The sequence below is a fragment of the Lycium barbarum genome, chromosome 6, assembly GCF_019175385.1.
Source record: "Lycium barbarum isolate Lr01 chromosome 6, ASM1917538v2, whole genome shotgun sequence".
NCBI lineage: Eukaryota > Viridiplantae > Streptophyta > Magnoliopsida > Solanales > Solanaceae > Lycium > Lycium barbarum.
Window position 1 is genome coordinate 120,011,472 of NC_083342.1, and position 20,071 is coordinate 120,031,542.

The 20,071-nt window shown below is 36.0% G+C and overlaps 4 protein-coding genes across 4 annotated transcripts; 1 reads left to right on the top strand and 3 right to left on the bottom strand.

Moving 5' to 3' along the window:
• Positions 1-723: 723 nt before the first annotated feature.
• On the bottom strand, positions 724-2,037 carry LOC132644525 (receptor-like protein 46). The gene has a single exon (XM_060361114.1). The coding sequence runs from the start codon at positions 2,035-2,037 to the stop codon at positions 724-726; it is 1,314 nt and encodes a 437-aa protein (XP_060217097.1).
• Positions 2,038-2,190: 153 nt separating this feature from the next.
• Positions 2,191-3,754, bottom strand: LOC132644526 (receptor-like protein EIX1). The gene is made up of 2 exons (XM_060361115.1): positions 2,836-3,754; positions 2,191-2,720 (listed from the first exon to the last, which is right to left on the bottom strand). Exons 1-2 carry the CDS (start codon positions 3,752-3,754, stop codon positions 2,191-2,193), a joined length of 1,449 nt encoding a protein of 482 aa, XP_060217098.1.
• Positions 3,755-7,248: 3,494 nt separating this feature from the next.
• Positions 7,249-8,605, top strand: LOC132645922 (probable 3-hydroxyisobutyrate dehydrogenase-like 1, mitochondrial). Its single transcript, XM_060363179.1, has one exon. The coding sequence runs from the start codon at positions 7,311-7,313 to the stop codon at positions 8,340-8,342; it is 1,032 nt and encodes a 343-aa protein (XP_060219162.1). The 5' UTR covers positions 7,249-7,310; the 3' UTR covers positions 8,343-8,605.
• A 405-nt stretch (positions 8,606-9,010) lies between these two features.
• Positions 9,011-12,830, bottom strand: LOC132644527 (receptor-like protein EIX2). Its single transcript, XM_060361117.1, has 3 exons — positions 9,877-12,830; positions 9,354-9,519; positions 9,011-9,154 (listed from the first exon to the last, which is right to left on the bottom strand). The coding sequence occupies exons 1-3, from the start codon at positions 12,828-12,830 to the stop codon at positions 9,011-9,013; spliced, it is 3,264 nt and encodes a 1,087-aa protein (XP_060217100.1).
• Positions 12,831-20,071: the final 7,241 nt, after the last annotated feature.

Below are 20,071 nucleotides of genomic sequence, written 5' to 3' on the forward strand. Positions count from 1 at the left end.
AAGTTAAGAAAAGCGGTTAACAATTGGAGCGATTTAGAATGAATAGCTTATTGAGTAACTTCTTCTTATACCTTAGTTATTGGCAAAGCAAGGCTAGTAATTTCTATTTCGTTAAAGTTGCTAAATCAAGCATCTGCATTGTAAGAGTTGCATAGTCAAGATACCACTCTAGTGCTTTTGGAGGACAAATTTATCCTATTTCAAATAGTTAAGGGGCAATATTTGTTATTCTTCGTACGAGAGGAACTGTAGACTGGAAGGGCGTTTTGGCGAAGGCATTTTACATCTACTTGATTAATGATTAAGGGTAGTTCTGTGCCTTAAATGAACCCGAGGGTCTCGAATAGTCCTTTTTCCAAAAATCTACCCGGATATTCAATGAGAGTTTTTGCTCTGGTAGATGTACATTCGAAGTTTATAGATTCATCTTTCAGAACGGGTATGCGAACTTCTTTTGTAATTTAAAGGAGTCTCGCCCACGTGCATGTCAAAGGTCAGCAGCAGCAATTAGAAATCAAAGTTTTGTTTGTCTAATTTTCTCTCTTTATATAGTGCTTAATCAAGGGAGGAACATAATAACGAGGCTCTTCCTTTTTTTTTATACTTAGCCATTGCTATATCTTCACTACAACAAAATCAAAGTTCTAGAGACAATACAAACACCAAACAGAAGAACAAGAAAAGATAAAAATAAAACAGAAATTGAACCTGATTTAAATAACACTATAGAAATAAATTCCTTGTCACTGTAAAAATCCTATTCAAGCAAGCGATGAAACCCAAACAGCAACTGATAACTCTTTCTCCAACTTCCTCCATGAAATGGAAGCAGCAGTATCTCCACGACTTGTTTATCATCAAGCTGCTAAATGTCGCCACAAACATGACAACAAATCCAACTCCCGCGCCCACAAAAAAACATTGCCTTATCTCCTGCTCATCATCATCGTCATCATCTTCAATTTTCCTTTCCGTTTCCTTTTCTCTGGCTAGAGAGCAATCCGTTAGCAGTGGTTTCCCACAAAGTTCCGGATTGCCTTCGAAACATGAAGGATCAGTAAAGGTTCCGAATTGGTTTGTTGATGGGATAGGGCCACTAAGGTTGTTATGTGACAAGTTAAGATGGCTCAATGAAGTGATGGATGACATGCTCAATGGGATAGAACCTGAGAGATGGTTAGAGGAAAGGTCTAGTGTCTCCAATAGCTGCATGCTCCCTATGTCCTTTGGAATTCTTCCTGATAATTGGTTCCAAGATAGATTCAGAGTGCCTAAGGCTGAGAGATTAATAATCTCAGTCGGGATTTCTCCGTGAAGACTGTTGCAGGAAAGATCAATAAGATTCACTTGATCTAAGGTGAAGGTGTATGTCCTTATTGTTCCTTTCTTAACCAACTCCATCTTGGGGACATAGCTGAAATGGTAGTAATTAGGAAGCCACTTGTAAAATTTTACGGACTTAAAAGCTCTCAAACTTCCCAGGCAGGAAGGAATAGAACCTTTCAAATGGTTATGTGAAAGATCAAGAATTTGGAGGCTAGAAAGTTGGCATAGTTGTGGTGGAATACGTCCATCAATCATGCTACCCGTCATTCTAAGCTTTTGCAGAGATAAGAGACTTTCTCCGAACCACACGGGTATGGTGCCATTGATTTTGTTCTCTCCAATATCAAGTGTAAGCAAGCTTTTGCAATTCCTCAATGATTTTGGAAGTTCTCCAAAAAGGTTGTTGCGACTCAATCTTAACCAAAAAAGTGAGGGTGGTGAACACACTGAAGGAGGAATACCACCTGAAAGATTATTCCCCGAAAAATCTATGACATGAAGTTGTTGCAATTCATACCACCAATCAGGGAGCTTTCCGGACAAATGATTGTCTGAAATGTCCAATCTCAAAAGTTTCTTTACCTTTGTTATTGAATATGGTATAGATCCTGTAAAAGCATTTCCAGAAAGATCTAAAACTTGGAGTTTTGTCATCACATGACCAATATTTATGGGAATAGATCCTGAAAACAGGTTGTTTGCAAGATTCATATGTGTCACATCAGGCCAAAGAGGTAACAAACCATTGAAGTGGTTGGAACTTAAGTCCACCACGACACCATATTTGTAACTAGAATAGAAGTCCACTGTCCAGCTTGAATAATATGATTTAAAACTTACTAACCTTGGAAGACTTCCACCAATCTAGTTATCTGATAGATCGAGATACTGCAGTTGTGAGCACAGATTCCAAAGCCAAGGAGGTATTGGATCTGAAATGGAGTCACTGGAGAGAATAACAACCTGAAGTTGCTTTTGAGTTTCAAACCATGTTGGGAAGTTGGGACCCAAACTGCAACTTCTAAGCTCAACCTCTATGAGGCTAAATGGAGGAACCCAATTATTGGTCAAGTTGACTGCAAAACTTTTTCCACAAGATAGGGATAACTTTTTCAGTTGATGGAGTCTTGCAAAGTGATTTTGTGAAAGGTTGCCTTCCAAAGCATTTGTTGTCAGCCGCAACTCGGTTAATTCAGAAAAATTAAAAATACTCTCAGGTAATGCTCCCTTAAGTTGATTATGTCCCAAGTCCAAAACTTCCAAGCCTGATAGATGCTCAATAGTTGTTGGAATCGTGCTAGATATTGGGTTAAAACAAATAGCAAAGATCCTTAATTTCTTCAAATGTCCTAATGAATTTGGCAATTGCCCTGTCAACTGGTTATCGCATAGACCTAAAGTACAATAGGGTCGTGTTGCTGCAGCTGGACAACCCTTCCACCACTTGACTTATGTCTCCACTAATTTTATTGTGCGATAGATATAACACCTGCAAAATACAGAGTTTACCCCACTCAACATTTGATATTGGACCTTCAATGTTGGTGATTCCTATATCAAGCGTCTCAAGGGTGGTGGCATTAGACAACCATTTAGGCAGAACAGAATCAACAAAGTTATTCCCTGAAAGGTCGAGATGAGAAAGGTTTGTCATATTCCAGTTGGGGAAGGAGTAAGGGAGATAGTGAAGACTACTGTTTGCCAAAATCAGAGTCACTAAAGATGGCAGCTTATTAAAAGCCTCAAGCCAATTTGCTGCTACAGAAAGGTCCACAAAAGAAAGATCAACATACTTCAAAGAAGACAGACTGGAAACCCAATTCAAATCTTTGACCCAGCTATTCTCAGCAGTATGGTAAGGAAAGGAATATAGATTAAGGTCTAAATAACGTAAATTGGATAGATTTCCAAATGAAGGAGGAATACCAACAAGAGATGAAAGACTGAGGTTAAGGTACTGTAATTTTTCAAGAGAACCCAAGAAATTGGGAGTGACAAGTCCTTGGAAGTCATTGCCACCAAGGTCTAAATACTCTAAATGTTGCAAGTCAAGTAAAGCAGGACTTATCTTGCCACCCAAGCATTTTGAATTGCGTGGAATCAAATCTCCCCATTTCTTCCCATAACAATTGTCTGATCTATCATTGAGATCAAGGCTGATGACATTACCAGTTTGGATGTCACAATAAACACCTTCCCACGTGCAGCATTCTTTGCCAATCCAAGAAGCCAGTCGATCAGACGGGTCTGTGAGACTTTGCTTAAATCTTAATAGAGCTTTCCTCTCCCTCTTAACACATCTCACTTTGACTTCAGTAGTGTTTGCGAGAGGTAAAGATGCAGTTTTAGTAGCTTCAACTGGAACCAGTATAGGAAAGGATTGAAGAATGAAAACAAGCAGGGTAACTAAAACTTTCCAGTATGCCATTTCAGTTAATCTTATACTAATGGAGATGGCAAGTTTAAGGTATATTGGTTTTTGTTTTCTGGCCTGTTGATAAACCCATAATTGTACTTCATGCAATTAAAAGAGGAAGCTTTTTTCAAAGTCAAGTCATCTGTAGGACTAGTGATAACCAGCTGGAAATGGACGATTAAGACTAGAATTATTTGAGATCATCAGTATACCTTATCTGGAGCCAATAAAGACACATACTGATTAATGACGGTGATTATTAACTCAGATGAAGTATCCGAGTTTGACATTGAAGCTAAACAATATTTATCCTAAAATGTCTCCAAAGTTAATTATGCCTCTGCCATGCATTATGTACCTTGAATTGAAGTATGTAATGCCATAAAAAAGGTTCCGACCAAAGTAGATATTTTTTTGTGGCATTCCGTCAAACTCGCTAAAGAAAAAGTGAGGGCCTCTACTATGCAAGCGCATTTCTTTTTAGTAATAATTATGTAAAAACTAGTACTGAAATATAAGAGTATTTAGAAGAGAGAGTAAACATTCTCATGTGTTCTATTCTTATGTAGCTTTTCTGAGTTCCAGTTCAAAATAATTTTCTGTGCTTTGGCATTGTTTATTAGTAATATTGTTTGACTCTACCAATGAAAAATTAGATTGGAAGGTGCAAAGAATGGTAATATGCTTTACTAAAGATTAAAATTTCCAAGAAGAGAAAACTAAATTAATCTATTATTTCTGCAGAAATTTTTCTGTATTTCTTTGCCTTTTTCAGTTCCTCCTCTATTCATTTATAACGTTAATAACAATTAAGAATGTGTTTGATCAAACGTATCATTTATTAATCTATCCTTTTCTACAATCCCTACTTGATGTATGGCCAAAGGTCAACTGGTGTTGTATATCCTGTATATCAATTTCACCACATATCTTTATCTTTATTATTCTTTTCCCAGCTTAGGAGGAAGAGGTCAGTTATCTCCCAAGTTCTCCTAATCATGCTATCCTGAACTGCATTATAAGTATATAGGGTTGCAATTAGAGCAACTGATCTTACTAATCGCGTTATTTTATTGATAAAATTTGTTCCACCATGACGTGGTACGTGAAATAAAGTAAAAAGTTTATCTCATGATTGGTACCTCTTTTGATAAAAGTTCGAACTTATAAAGGGAACTCAAACTTCATTAAAATTCTAGGAGCTTGAACTAATAAAAATTGACATTCCATGAATTTTTCCTCCAATTTGAATTGCTGTGTCAAACTCCTTTTTTTTTTTTTTTTTTTTTTTTTTTGGAGTTTGAACAGTATCAATTCAAAATCCAGTTACTTTTTTCTGATGTCCATGTATTTCACGCTATGCCAAAGTTTTAAAAGTTTTTGTGTTTAAATCTAGGGGCAATCGTTCAAATTTCTACATTAGAAAGTGATTAAAGTTTAATTAGTTTTCAAATGCAGGCTAAAACTTGATTAGTCGTTCAAAACCCTTGCTACTATTTGTCCATTTCTCCCTTCAAAAGCACCTTATAGATTGTGAGTTTCCTTTCCATCAAAATTTATTCATCTTTAAAGACTTTGGGCAAGTGTGGTGACAGGGCCCATTGCTAGGTTTTTTTTTTTAAAATCTGGACCTCCAGTTTTAATTATTAGGTAATAGGATTTCATTTAAAATTAAGGCTAATTAAGTGGAGATAAGTCATTGGGGCGTCAAAATAAGCCCCCAAGTTTTAAAAAAATACATTTTCGAGATTCAAAAAATAATAAAATAAAAACTATTCCAAGCTTTCAAACCAACCCCCAAGTTTTAAAAATACACTTTTGATCCAAAGTAAGAAATAATAAAATAAACCAAAATAAAAATCTAAAAATATATCTTTTACCTTATATAAAAAAAAAATTATATTCCCCTCTCTCCATTCATTCTCATGTTTTTTTCCTCCTACATCTGAAATATACTTTATTGACGGCCATTGTTGGAGCTATGAGCTACAAGCTTGAAAAAATGAGTTTTTGAAAGAGTGCTTCACTTCAAGTGGGTGTTGTTGAATTTTGTTAGAGATCTTTGATGAGTTTAAATCTCAAATTGTAGAGATTTTCAAGAAGATTTAAGGTGATTTTGAATTGAATTTCAAATTTGAGCTTAAGGATGACCATTGTTGAGAATAGTTTGTCCCAAGTAATGCCTTCTTCAATTCTACAATTACGGACATGAAACAGGAATTTAATTCAGTCCATCTTTGTACGTTCATTATATATTACCAAAAATGAGTACAAATAGAAGGATCAGAAGACAATTGGTATCACTGTATGAGTTGCTAAAAGCCGAACATGCAGTTATAATCAAAGGTCAACTGGTGTTATATATATCCTGTATATCGATTCATCACATATCTTTATCTTATTCTTCCCAGCATAAGAGGAAGGTCAATTATCTTCCAAGTTCTCCTAATCATTATGCTATCCTGAACTGCATTATGAGCATAAAGGGTTTGCAATTAGAGCAACTGATCTTACTAATGTCTTTGAAGTTATAAGTTGAATTTCTATAAATGTGTCTCGGAGTTCGAACTTATAAAAGTGAACTGAAACTTCATGAAAATTCTTAGAGTTAGAACTAATAAAAATTAAAATTCCATGAATTTTTCCTATAATTTGAATTGCATAGATCAAACTTTGGAATTTTTATCTGAAGTTTGAACTGTAACAATTCTAACTCCAATAACATTTCCTGATGTCCTTGTATTTCAAGATGCACCAAAGTTTTAAAAAAAATTGTGTTTTAATCTAGGGGTATGATCGTTGAAATACTATTTCTATTACGTTTTTTCAGGCCCCTTTGATATCTTTTTCTATTACGTTTTTTCAGGCCCCTTTGATATCTTGTGCATCAAAAAATGCCTAAAATTTAATTAGTTTTCAAATGGCAGCTAAAACTTCATTAGTCGTTCAAAAAGTTGCTATTTGTCCATTTCTCCCTTGTAAAGCACCTTGTAGATTCTGTGCTTCCTTTCCATCAAAATTTATTCAAGACTCAAACCTTGGGAAATAATAAATAAATTACAAGATATATAATTAATTAAGGCGCGCAAGTTATTCTGGACGCTATAGTCCAAAGTTATCAAAGAAAATTATCAAAGAAAAAATTAATCATTTCCTCTTGAATTAGCAATAACTTTTTATTTCACGCCAAAACAAATTTAAAAAGTTGCTGCAGGAATTTCCATATGCGGAATTAACTGTTGGGAACTACTCCTTCTATCTCAATTTATTTAATATATATTTTTTAATCCGTAAAAGAATGATATATTTAGAAATAAATGACTTAAAACTTTCTTTTTAACTCTTAAATGAAATAATTTACAGTCACTTAAGTATTTATGATTTATTTCAGATCATAAATTTTAAAAGTATTTCTTTCTTCTTAAATTTTACGTGTAATCAAACTATATCATATAAATTTGGAGGGTGGTAGCATATATTCAACACTTGATTTCAGCATATTATCTAGAACCGATTTACCTCCATATTTCTTATCCTCAAAATAAAGTAAATAAATCTTCCTTTCTCTATGACACATAACATATCTAAATTTGTGCGGCTCCTAAGTTTACTTCCCAACCATCGCTACTCTACCGGCAGTACCACTCATATCCACCGTACAATGACAACCACCGCCGTTAACCCATCCAACACTCGTTTGGGCTGGATCGGTACTGGAGTAATGGGCCGTTCAATGTGCGCCCACTTAATTAACGCCGGTTACACTCTCACCATCTTCACCCGAACTCCATCCAAAGCCCAAGAACTCATCTCCATGGGAGCCCAGTGGGTCGACACCCCAAAAGCCGTCGCTTCTCAATCCGACGTCGTTTTCTCTATCGTCGGTTACCCTTCCGATGTTCGCCACGTCATCCTTAACCCTAACTCCGGTGTTCTTTCCGGTCTCCGTCACGGCGGCGTTGTGGTCGACATGACCACTTCTGAACCTTCGTTAGCCGTTGAAATTTACTCGGCCGCCACCGCCGCCGGTTGCTCCGCCGTTGACGCACCGGTTTCCGGCGGCGATCGGGGAGCTAAAAACGCTGCTTTATCGATATTCGCTGGTGGTGAGGAAATGGTTGTTAAAAGGCTTAATCCGTTGTTTAACCTGCTTGGGAATGTTAATTACATGGGTGGCCCTGGAAAAGGGCAGTTTACGAAATTAGGGAATCAAGTAGTTATTGCTTCATCTATGGTGGGTTTATGTGAGGGTTTAGTTTATGCTTATAAGGCTGGTTTGGATTTGAGTCATTTTTTGAATGCGATTTCGACGGGTGCTGCTGGGTCGAAATCGTTGGATTTGTATGGGAACAGGATATTAAATAGGGATTTTGAACCTGGATTTTATGTGAATCATTTTGTTAAGGATTTGGGGATATGTTTGAGGGAATGTCAGAATATGGGTTTAGCTTTACCTGGGTTAGCGTTGGCGCAGCAGCTTTATCTGTCGCTTAAAGCTCATGGTGAGGGCGATTTGGGTACTCAAGCTCTTGTTTTAGCGCTTGAGAGGATTAATAATTTGTCACTTAAATCTGAGGGTTCTCCTGTTGGCAAACTTTAGACCTGTTGTATCTTTGATCCATGGCTAGTATGTATCTGTTTATGAATGTTAATGTTCTTACATTTGTATTCTGTATCCGTTTATCCAGTTATGAATGTTAATGTTCTTGCATATAAAAGAAGGTGAGAGTAATAATCTCTAGTAATTTGATGAGATTTCCAGAGCAAAAGATCTCGATTTGTCACTGCGCTGAGACTTGAAGTTGTTTGCTACAGTTTCTTTAGTGTTCATTTCGTCTATTAATGAGGATATTAAAAGGCACAGATACTTGTTCGACTCTGGATCTGATTGGGTGCACTTGAACATATGACCCTGTATTTGGGTTGCCCAAACAAGCGCTCTCTGCAAGGCAGCTGAAGAACCTTTTGAGGGCTTTCCTCCAAGGAGGAAGACTAATGGAAAACCAATGATCTAATGTAGTTGTTACAGTGACATTTTTAGCTAAACTATCATAACATCACATTTTACGTCAATTTGCTTCACTACCTTTCTTGTTCAGTTGCATTGTTGCCATTTTGTTTAAATACTGAAACGTATTATTCATGCTCTAATCTGGTGTTTACACCAGTATTTTGTTTTGATAAATGATTTCCTACCTCAAGGAAAGTTGATGAGTGGATAGGAAAAGAACTTTATAGTTGAAAGAAAGTTAACAGCATTGCAGGATATCAATTCCAAAACCTCATATCTAAATTTGGGTTGTTGCTTATTTGATTGTCAGCAACTTCATGTCTTGTCTGCCAGGACAAGCAATGCTTCTTGCCATGGCAGCTATTATCAGCAGCCTTTTCCAGACAAGCGATGCTTCTTGCCTAAGCCAGCACAAAGATAAGAGACATTCTCTGGACCGTGTATGGTGCCATTGATTTTGTAATCCCCAATATCAAGTGTAAGCAAGCTTTTGTGGTTGCTTAAGTATTTCAACCAAAAAAGTGAAGGTGATGAACATACTGAAGGAGGAATACCACCTGAAAGATAATTCCATGACAAATCTACGACCTGAAATCATACCACCAATCCGGAATCTTTCCAGACAAATGTTTCTGAAAGGTCCAATTTCAATAGCTGCTTCAGTCTAGTTATGGAATATGGTATGAATCCTGTAAAAGTATTTCCAGAGAGATCTATAAACTTTTGAGTTTTGCCATCACGTGACCGATGTTTAAGGGTATAGATCCTGGAAACAAGTTGTTTGCAATATCCAAATGTCTCAAATTTGGACAAATAGGTAACAGACCATGGAAGTGATTGGATTTATTATTTAGGAATTACATGATCTCAAATATAGCGTTTCTAAAATTAAGAAACACTAGAAACCCCAGGGAGGAACAGAAGGACAAAGGTCATCCTTTTTTATTTACTCCTTTATTTACTGCAATAAAATCTACTACTATGGAGACAAACGCCACACCTAAAGAACAATAAAATGTATAATTAAGCGGAAACAGTTCCTGGTTTTAATAAATACTTTAGAAACTAATTCCTTCTGACTCTGAAAATCCTATACAACCAAGCCTTGAAAGCAATACAGCACCTGATAATTCTTTCTCCAACTTTCTCCAAGAAATGGAAATAACTATATCCCCAGGACTTCTTTACCGTCAAGCTGCTAAACGTCACCAAAAACGTTACAACAAATCCTATTCCCGCGCTCACTAAAAACCCCAACCATTCATCCTCATCCTCATCATCTTCAGTTTTCTTATTCATTTCTCTTTGTCTGGGTCGAGAGCAATCTGTAATCAATGGTTTCCCACACAATTCTGGATTACCTTCAAAACTTGAAGGATTAGTGAAGGTTCCAAATTGGTTTTTTGACGGGATAGGGCCACCAAGGTTGTTATATGACAAGTTAAGATAGCTCAGTGTAGTGATGGAAGCCATGCTCAATGGGATAGAACCTGAGAGATGGTTAGAGGATACGTCCAGTGTCTCCAATAGCTGCATGCTCCCTATGTCCTCTGGAATTCTTCCTGATAATTGGTTCCCAGATAAATTTAGAGTACCTAAGGCTGAGAGACCTGTAATCTCATTCGGGATTTCTCCATCAAGGTTGTTGAAAGAAAGGTCAATAAGATTCACTTGATCTATGGTAAAAGTGTATGTCATCCTTGTTCCTTTCTTAACCAACTCCATCTTGGGTGTAAAGACATAGCTGAAATGGTAGTAATTGGGATGCCACTTGTAAATTTTCACGGACTTAAGAGCTCTCCAACTTCCCAAGCAGGTAGGGATAGGACCTGTCAAATTGTTATGGGAAAGATCAAGAATTTGAAGGCCAAAAAGTTGGCAAAGTTGGGTTGGAATGCGTCCACCAATCATGTTGTCCATCATGCTAAGCTTTTGCAAAGATAAGAGGCTTTCTCCGAACCACTCAGGTATGGTGCCATTGATTTTATTCTCTCCGATATCAAGTGTAAGCAAGCTTTTGCAACTGCTAAATGATCGTGGAAGTTCTCCAAATAGGTTATTGCGACTCAATCTCAACCAAAAAAGTGAAGGTGGTGAACATATTGAAGGAGGAATATCCCCTGAAAGATTATTTCCTGACAAATCTATGACATGAAGTTGTTGCAAATCATTCCACCAGTCAGGGATCTTTCCAGACAAATGATTATCTGAAAGGTCCAATCTCATTAGCTGCTTAACTCTTGTTATTGAATATGGTATAGATCCTGTAAAAGTATTTCCAGAAAGATCTAGAACTCGGAGTTTTGTCATCACATGACCAATATTTATGGGAATAGATCCTGAAAACAGGTTGTTTGCAAGATTCATATGTGTCACATTTGGCCAAAGAGGTAACAAACCATGGAAGATATTGGAACTCAAGTCCACCACAACACCATCGTTGTAACTAGAATAGAAGTCCACTGTCCGGCTTTGGGATGATGGAAAGTTTACTAACCTTGGAAGATTTCCACCAATCCCGTTTTCTGATAGATCAAGAAGCTGCAATTGTGAGCACATTGTCCAAAACCAAGGAGGTATAGGATCTGAAATGGAGTCATCGGAAAGAATAACAACCCGAAGTTGCTTTTGAGTTTTCAGCCATGTCGGGAACTTAGGGCCCAAACCACATTTTCTAACCTCGATAGATGTGAGGCTAAATGGAGGAATCCATTCACTACTCAAGTTGACCGCAAACCTTTGTCCACATGATATGGCTAAAAACTTCAACTGATGGAGTCTTGCAAAGTCATTTTCTGAAAGAGTGCCTTCCCAATCATTTGTTGCAAGGAATAACTGAGTTAATTCAGTAAAATTAAATATACTTTCAGGTAAGGCTCCCTTCAGTTGATTTTGTCCCAAATCCAAAATTTTTAACCTTGACAACTGCTTAATAGACGTGGGAATCGAGCCAGATATCTGGTTAAAAGATATACTAATCGTCCTTAAGTTCTTCAAATGTCCTAATGAATTTGGAAACTGCCCTGTCAACCGGTTTCCAGCAAGACCTAAGACTTCTATGGTCGTGTTGCTGCAGCTGGACAACCCTTCCACCAATCGGCTAATGTCTCCATTTATTTTATCCTCTGTTAGGTACAACTCCCGCAGATTACAGAGTTTACCCCACTCGACATTTGATATTGGACCTTCAATTTTGGTGAATCCTATATCAAGTGTCTCAAGGGTGGTGGCATTAGACAACCATTTAGGCAGAACAGAATCGACAAAGTTATTTCTTGAAAGACTGAGAATTGAAAGGTTTGTCATATTCCAGTTGGGGAAGGAGTGAGGGAGACGGTGAAGACTACTGCTTTGCAAACTGAGAGTCACTAAGGATGGAAGCTTATTAACAGACTCAAGCCAATGTGTTGCAGAAGAAAGGTTCACATAAGAAAGATCAAGATACGTCAAAGAAGACAGACTGGAAACCCAATTCAAATCTTTAACACTGCTTTCAACAGTATCATAAGGATAGGAATATGCACGTAGGCTTAAATATTGTAAACTTGATAGATTTCCAAATGAAGGAGGAATACCAACAAGGGATGAATGGCTGAGGTTAAGGTACTGTAATTTTTCAAGAGAACCCAAGAAAGTGGGAGTGGCAAGTCCTTGGAAGTCATTGCCACCAAGGTCTAAATACTCCAAGTGTTGCAAGTCAAGTAGTGCAGGACTTATGTTGCCACCCAAGCAAGACAAATTGCCTGAAATCGAATATCCCATTTTCTTCTGATAGCAATTGCCTGATGTATCTTTGAGATCAAGCCTGATGATGTTACCAGTTTGTACGCCACAAAAAACACCTCTCCATATGCAGCATTCTTTGCCAATCCAAGAAGCCAGTCGGTCAGAGGGATCGGTGAGATTTTGCTTGAATCTTAATAGAGCTTTTCTCTCACTCTCAACACATCTTACTTTGGCTTCAGTGTTGTTTGTGAGGGGTACAGATGCAGTATTAGTGGCTTCAGCTGCAACAAGTAGAAGAAAGGATTGAAGAAAGAAAACAACTGCAGCAACTAAAACTTTCCCCCATGCCATTTTGAGATGATCTTATAAGTAGTAATAGAGATGGTAAGTTTAAAGTATATTGCTTTTAGTTGTGTGGTGCCTGTTTATATAGAAAAACAACTATAACAGAGGATAAATAATTCAAAGATGTCACTCTCCAAATTTCAAATGGAGGGGTCCTGCCTGCCAAGTGGTTCATTCATTGCCTATTTGAGAAGGCACTGGTCTAATTCGGATACAAGTCGTAGTGACTCATTCAAGTCTGTAGACTTTTCACAGTAGATCCAAGGGAGTCGGACAATAAAAGTTGCTGCATTCAACTAATTATCTTTAACGCAGGGTGAGATGAAAGTCCTGCTAGTATTAGTTGAATGACATAAATGCCGTAGTACAAACTTCAATTTGAATTTCTTCTGTATATTCTAAAACCAAATTAGAAGTGCTATGATATAATTTGGTTTTTTAAAAAGGCTTTTATCAGGCAAGGTTACAATAATTAGTAATGCTAAGCATCGACAGTATAATTATTTTTTTACATAGTTTAACCTATGATATTATGTTAGTTTAACTTATAAATGACCTGATAATGTGAAAGAGTTTGACCATCAGCGCGTTGAATTACGTTCTGACCATCAGCGCTTAAAAACTTTAAGTCGCCCTGTGAAGTAACACGTGCTAACACTAGCAGGAAGATAAGACACTGTGAGACTGATTATTCAACGCACATGAAGTACCCAAGGTTGACATTAAAAGCTAAAAAATATATACTCTAATTCCATAGAAAACAAGAAGAAAGTCAGCTTACAGTAAATGCAAATGTCATCAGCAAGAAAAAGAAAAAGAAAAAAGGACACTGACGCGAACTTTTGTGGAAATAAGCCTCACCACTAGTCTCACGAGTCCAATTGACCCACAAAGTGAGATTTTGATCCAAAATATTCGCTAAAAAAAAGTTACCATATAACCTTTTGCACAGTAATTTTCTGCATAAAAGGACTTAATAGTTATCGGTAGGTATACTTTTTATTAATTAAATAATATAAGTGTTTTGATGTTTAGCATTTATAATACTTGAACTGCCTCTGTAGTGAAAATTATTCACGAAACTCGCCAGTGGTACCAAACGTTAATTTTGATGCAACTCAATATTGATCATTATCAGTAGGTTCATCTCCTTGATATTAAATAATCCATATGTATTTTGATGTTGGTATTTAAAATATGTTACCTATTTTTCATGTAGGAAAAGGCCTTTAATAAGTGGTGATGATTATCCAAATCATATAAAAACATCATCGAGTGATAGCGATGGTATAACGAATGCAGAGGTATCCGATGATGACGACGTAAATATATCAGATAATGGGGTTGATGTTCATCCTCATAGGCAGGAAAAACAGGTAGTAGAAATGATGCAAAGTCGACCACACCAGCAAGAATTGCTGGCATGAAGCCCAATTCACTAGCACGAACCGATGGCAGAAAGCCCAATTCAATGGCATTCTGACGTGATTCCATATCTTGACAATCTTCAAGGTCGTGTTGATGCCTTTGTCTTCACCGGAGAAGATGATTCAATTCGCCAAAAAATGTGGAAAGAACCGATCGATCTTGTAAATGATGAAGTTCACCTTGCAAAAGGCATGATGTTTGAACCCAAAATGGCATTGCAAAGGGCCATCAAAATTTATAGCTTCAAGGAAAAAGGGAGTTTAGGGTTTGATGATTCAACCCAAAAGATGTGGAGACTGGTTTGCAGACGACAGTATCAAGGTTGTCAATGGATGCTTCAGGGTATTGTTACTCATGATAGTATGTAGATTATCACAAAATTCCACCCACGTCACACTTGTGACATGGAAGAGAATCGAGGAGATCATTTTAATTTGGATACAAATAGGATTGCTTAAGTGTTACTTGTTAACGTTGCCGAAACCCCAAGGTAACCTATTCGACCAAGTTCATTATAATTGTGACATCAATTAAATTATCATTGCTAATTATTATTTGTTTCAATTTGTCTAGGATCCCCATCAAAGATTGCATTAGAAACATTGGGAGAGTATATCGTAAAACGATAAGCAAGAGAAAGGGATATCTCGGGTATAGGCGCGCTTTTGAGATGATTTACGGTACATGGGAGGGCTCGTTCCAGCAGTTACCGAGGTATATGGCAGCTCTATAAAAATTCAATCCTAGTACTGTTGTAGAGTGGAAGCTCGACACCAAACCTTGTATGGCCGGTAATATTTTCAATTTTGTGTTTTTATTGATAATATGTTTCATTTGGCGGGGTGACAGCCTCCCTTTGCTTACCATCATTTCTGCTTAAGGCACATAAAGGTAATTTTTCAAACAACTTTTAGAAAAAGCACACTAAACAAATTGATAGGGGTGACTGCAATAGAGCATCAAGAAAAAAAGTTTCTTGTGCAGATCGAGATGATCAAGGCAGTGAAACCGGAAGCATATGATTGGTTGAAAACAATCGACGTTGAGAAATGGACATTATATGCAGATGAAGGCAGGAGATGGGGGATGCTAACAACAAATAGCTCGAAGTCATTCAATGGTTTGCTAAAATCTGCACCGGGGTTGCCCGTTGCTGCAATGGTGAGAGTGACTTACAAGAAAGTTGTGGAGCGGTGCGTGGCTAGAACAAGACAGGCTAAAGCCATATTAGCAGATGGTGGGAAATGGATGCCAAATCCTGCAAAAATGTTCGAGCATCATTGGAAAAAAATGTGAGCTACACGAGATGGTAGAGTATAACTATACTGAACATGTGTTTGAAGGCAGGACATGTTATTACCAAGGTCGGGGAGGCAACGTTCATACCGTTTATGAGATGACGAGAACGTGTAGTTATGGTAAGTGGAAATCATACCACATGTCGTGTTCTCATGCCATTAAGTGTTTTGAGGCAATTGAAAAAAGGGTATCAAATTATGTGGCATCGGAAATACAGGGTCAAAAATTATCTTAAACCGTATGCCGGTTGTTTTTACCCACTTACCGATCAGGCTTATTGGCCAAACGAGCCATTTTTAATGATTTCTAACAAGGAGTATATCCGTAAAATATGTGTTAACGTACGAACTCGGATTGCCAATCAAATTGATGTTCTGGATAGGACATACTCTCAAAGGTGCTCGACATGTAAGGAATGTTGACACCCATTTTTTGCTCATCGTGCTTGAAAATAACTTCTCAGGGATCCCTGATCGCTAAACGGCATAAAATACAACTTGTTACACCTTTTTGTTTATAAAAAAAGAAAAAGTTAACACAATTTATTGATAATTATCCATATTTATGAAAATATTAGAATTTTTATCAATTTATTGTCATTCAAATTAATTTAGATAATCATTACTTTTTCACAGTCATCTGCACAAACATGGGGCAACACTGTAATTTTATTTAAGTAAATAATTAGGTTTTTTTATTTCTTTACAACACAATATATTTTTTAAATAACAATCAAATATTTATTTACATATTTTAATTGCATATTAATACTTACATTTCTTATATATATTTAGTTATAATTTAATAAAGTCCGTCAGTACAGAAAATTGGAAGAGTTTATCATAAATACAATTAATTCTAACATTTTTGGTTAAATTATCCGTGATATCAAATCACATCCCTATTCTCACTCCCAAGCAAAAGGAAACATGTTCCTTTAATTTTGACTTTTTTTCAAAGCCACTCTTACACATATCTTTTTTTTTTCTTTACCAACACCTTCCTTTTCAAACTTCTCTTGTACTTGCACCTTGAGTTCTGTTTTCCTTCATTTTTCCTAAAAGTCAAAGAAATCCTAATCCTTCTTTCCTTTTGAGGACTTTTGCTTCTAATTTTTTTTTTTTCCTTTCTTACCTAACTTTGAAGACTTTGCTGATCTTTCTTTTTAAACTCTTTCGTGCATCTTTCTGTAGAAGAAGAAGAAGAAGAAGAAGACGACGACTTTCTCATACTCAGAAACATCTTTTTGATTTTGGGAGAAACAATTTCTCCTTTTTATTTGTTCACCACTTCCAACCCAAGCTCAAGGATCTCCCACGCCACTACCTTACTGAAGAAAAAAACCTCCATCTCCGGTGAACTATTTTGGGTTGATGTACTGTTTTATATCATTTTGGGTGTTTGTTCATGAATTTTCTACTAATCTTTTGTGAGTTAAAAAACAAATAATATATTTTGGCCGATGAAGAAATTTTCGTCGAATTTTTGTGGCTTCCCCTGCACATAAGACGGATTTTTATTTTAAATCCCATTATATATTTATTATCATTTCTTTAATTCATTTAGGAGAATATTTATCCCTTACTAACATTTTACTAAGTCTTATACAGGTATCCGAAGTTACTTTTCAAAGAAGACTCTCGAAGATCTTCTTAGATTTTCTATCTATATTTATTTTTACGTTCTTAAAACTATGCAAAGCATAAAGTACAGTGAAATTTTCCTCTTTTTTTGGGGGGCTGCCTATAGGTGGTATTTATTTATTTATGATCCGGTTATGTGATTACGCATTTTAGGCAAATTAACATACACTGTTATTATTTTATTTCAAAAACAAAACATTTACTTAAACTCCTTATTTATATCACATCTTATTTATAATATTGTACTCGTATTTATTAATATTCTTTACATTGCATGTTATTTTTGTTTACTAAAATCATTGTTTAAAATTAACTTTCTTAAGCATTTGTAGGTAACCTTTAAACATGTCAGGGCTGTTGAAAAAATAAAAAGATTATTATATATAATTTTTTTAAAGAAAAACCTTTACGCTACCTGAGTCTTCGGTCAACTCCCAATTCTTTTAGTTGATATTACTAGTCACTCAATCGAACCTTTTTTAACTCCCTTGCAAATAATTTTGTTATACTTTATTCATTTTATAATTAAATTCTGTCATTAGCTACTTATTCTTTTTTTTAGATCTACTTCCATTTTAAATCTATATAAAGCGTACAAGCAAGGTGAACATTTATTTCTCTGATATGCCGGGCAGAGATTATTTAATTACTTGCTCGTTTATTAATTATCGAAACTTATAGAATTTATAGCTATCATGTTTATTTAGAATTTTAATTTAATTGCTTGGCACACTTAAGTGATAATTAGGGTGATTTACCTAAATGATAATTCGGGTGATTTACCTCAATATTTAGGTTTTAGAATGTACTCTCATAATTAATTGATTAGGTGTACATACTTAGCTAATTAAATTAGTTAACTCACTTTAAGTTAACCTAAATATTTACCTCAATATTTAGGTTTTAGAATGTACTCTCATAATTAATTAATTAGGTGTACCTTCACCGCATTGGGATCAACATTGATTCCTCCTGCCATTCATGTCCCACAATCGAAGAGAATATCGCTCATATCTTTATTGATTGCAGGATAGCCAGGATGCTTTGGCTGGACATGGGTCTTAACATGGAAAACATTCTCAATACTCCTACCCACTGGTTACAAAACCTCCACAACCTAAACCTGCCCCCTATATATGCTCACCTTACTTGGTCAGAGTTATATCCCTTTATTCTCTGGCACATTTGGTTAAACCGTAATCATAATACTTTCAACAATGATTCTATCAATATCCACATTAACCACATTGTTATGCGAGCTTCTGAATATAAATACTCTACCTCTCGTGTGTCTTTCCCTAATACTAAAATAGAGGTTCAAATAAAATGGCACCTCCCTACCCCTGGTTATACTAAACTTAACACTGATGGAGCTTTTTCCCCTACATCTCATAGAGGAGGCATTGGTGGAGTATTTCGTGATAATAATGGGGATTGGTTGTTTGGTTATTCCAAGGCCATTCATAGTTTAAATTCTACAATGACGGAACTGCAAGCTCTTTGGCAGGGCCTCCAGTTAGCTTTGGACAAAGGCTACACTCCACTTGAAGTAGAAACTGATTCGGTGGAGGTCCTGCATCTGCTGGAAAAATCACAACCTATTTATCACAATATTTTAATGGATTGCAGGTTGCTTTTGAGGAGGTTGGGGAATCCAGTGGTGCGACATAACTTTAGGCAAGGGAATCAGCTAGCAGATGCGTTGTCAAAGCAAGGATCCAAACTCATCCCACATAATCCAGTCACTTATCTATCAGTGTGTCCTCCTACCATCAACAACATTTTGCAAGCGGACAAGCATGGAGTGGCAACCTCTAGAATGATATCTACGGTAGCATGTAGTAGTCTAGTCAAACTAGGTAATATTAATGTTTTGTCTATCTCTGATAGCAACTATGTACCAAGTACTATGTATGAAACAAGTTAGTATTAATATAAATATCCGTTTAACCAAAAAAAATAAAAAAATAAACTCACTTTAAGTTGCAGAATATTTCATGTCCATTCCTTATACCTTTTCATATACTCAAGCTATTAAGTTCTAGATAACTTTTTAAATTAATTGTTTATATCACATGTTTAAATTATTATTTTTTTCATTCAAAAGCAAATCGTTCGTTGTAAAGTAAATATCCTTATATTATGTTTATTTAAAGCTAAAATTGTTAGTCACTTTAATCGTGCACTTTATTTACTTGTAAATAATCACGCAATACGTATTTGTATACATATACAAGTACTTATACCTTTCACTACGTAAACATTCATGTTAGTTATTCCTTAGTATAAATTATATCAACATTTTTGCACATATACATAATAACCAATCATTTTTACACAACCCTCACCTAAGCAAATTAGGTCTAGTCGGGAACCATATTTTGTGGATTCTGAAGGATGCTTAACACCTTTCCTTTGGAATAATTTGAATCCTTATTTAGAATCTCACTTGCTTTCGTAGATTATTTTAAGTTACATACATTAATAATTTACAAGTATCCTAGTATACCTTAAATGCTAGGTGGCGACTCTGTACATAATCAATCCTTCTAGAGCCCCATAAGTTGTACTTTATTTAGCCTTGGTAAAAATAGGGTGCAACAAGGAGTTTGGCCATGATAAGCGTTTGTGTAACCTACGGGGCCGTGGTGGTGCAAGTACCTCTGGTGGTGGAAGAACCTCTCGTAGTGAAAGAGCCTCTCGTGGTTAAAGAACCTCATGATTTTATGGATGTATTATAATTCTTCTTGATGCATTCAAATTGTCTTGAATATGAATCTTAAGTATTTTTTTTCTTGTAATGAATGATGTATATTTTTTTTAATGAAGCATCTTGAATTAGGCATTATTAAAATGTGAATTTTTTTAACCGAATGA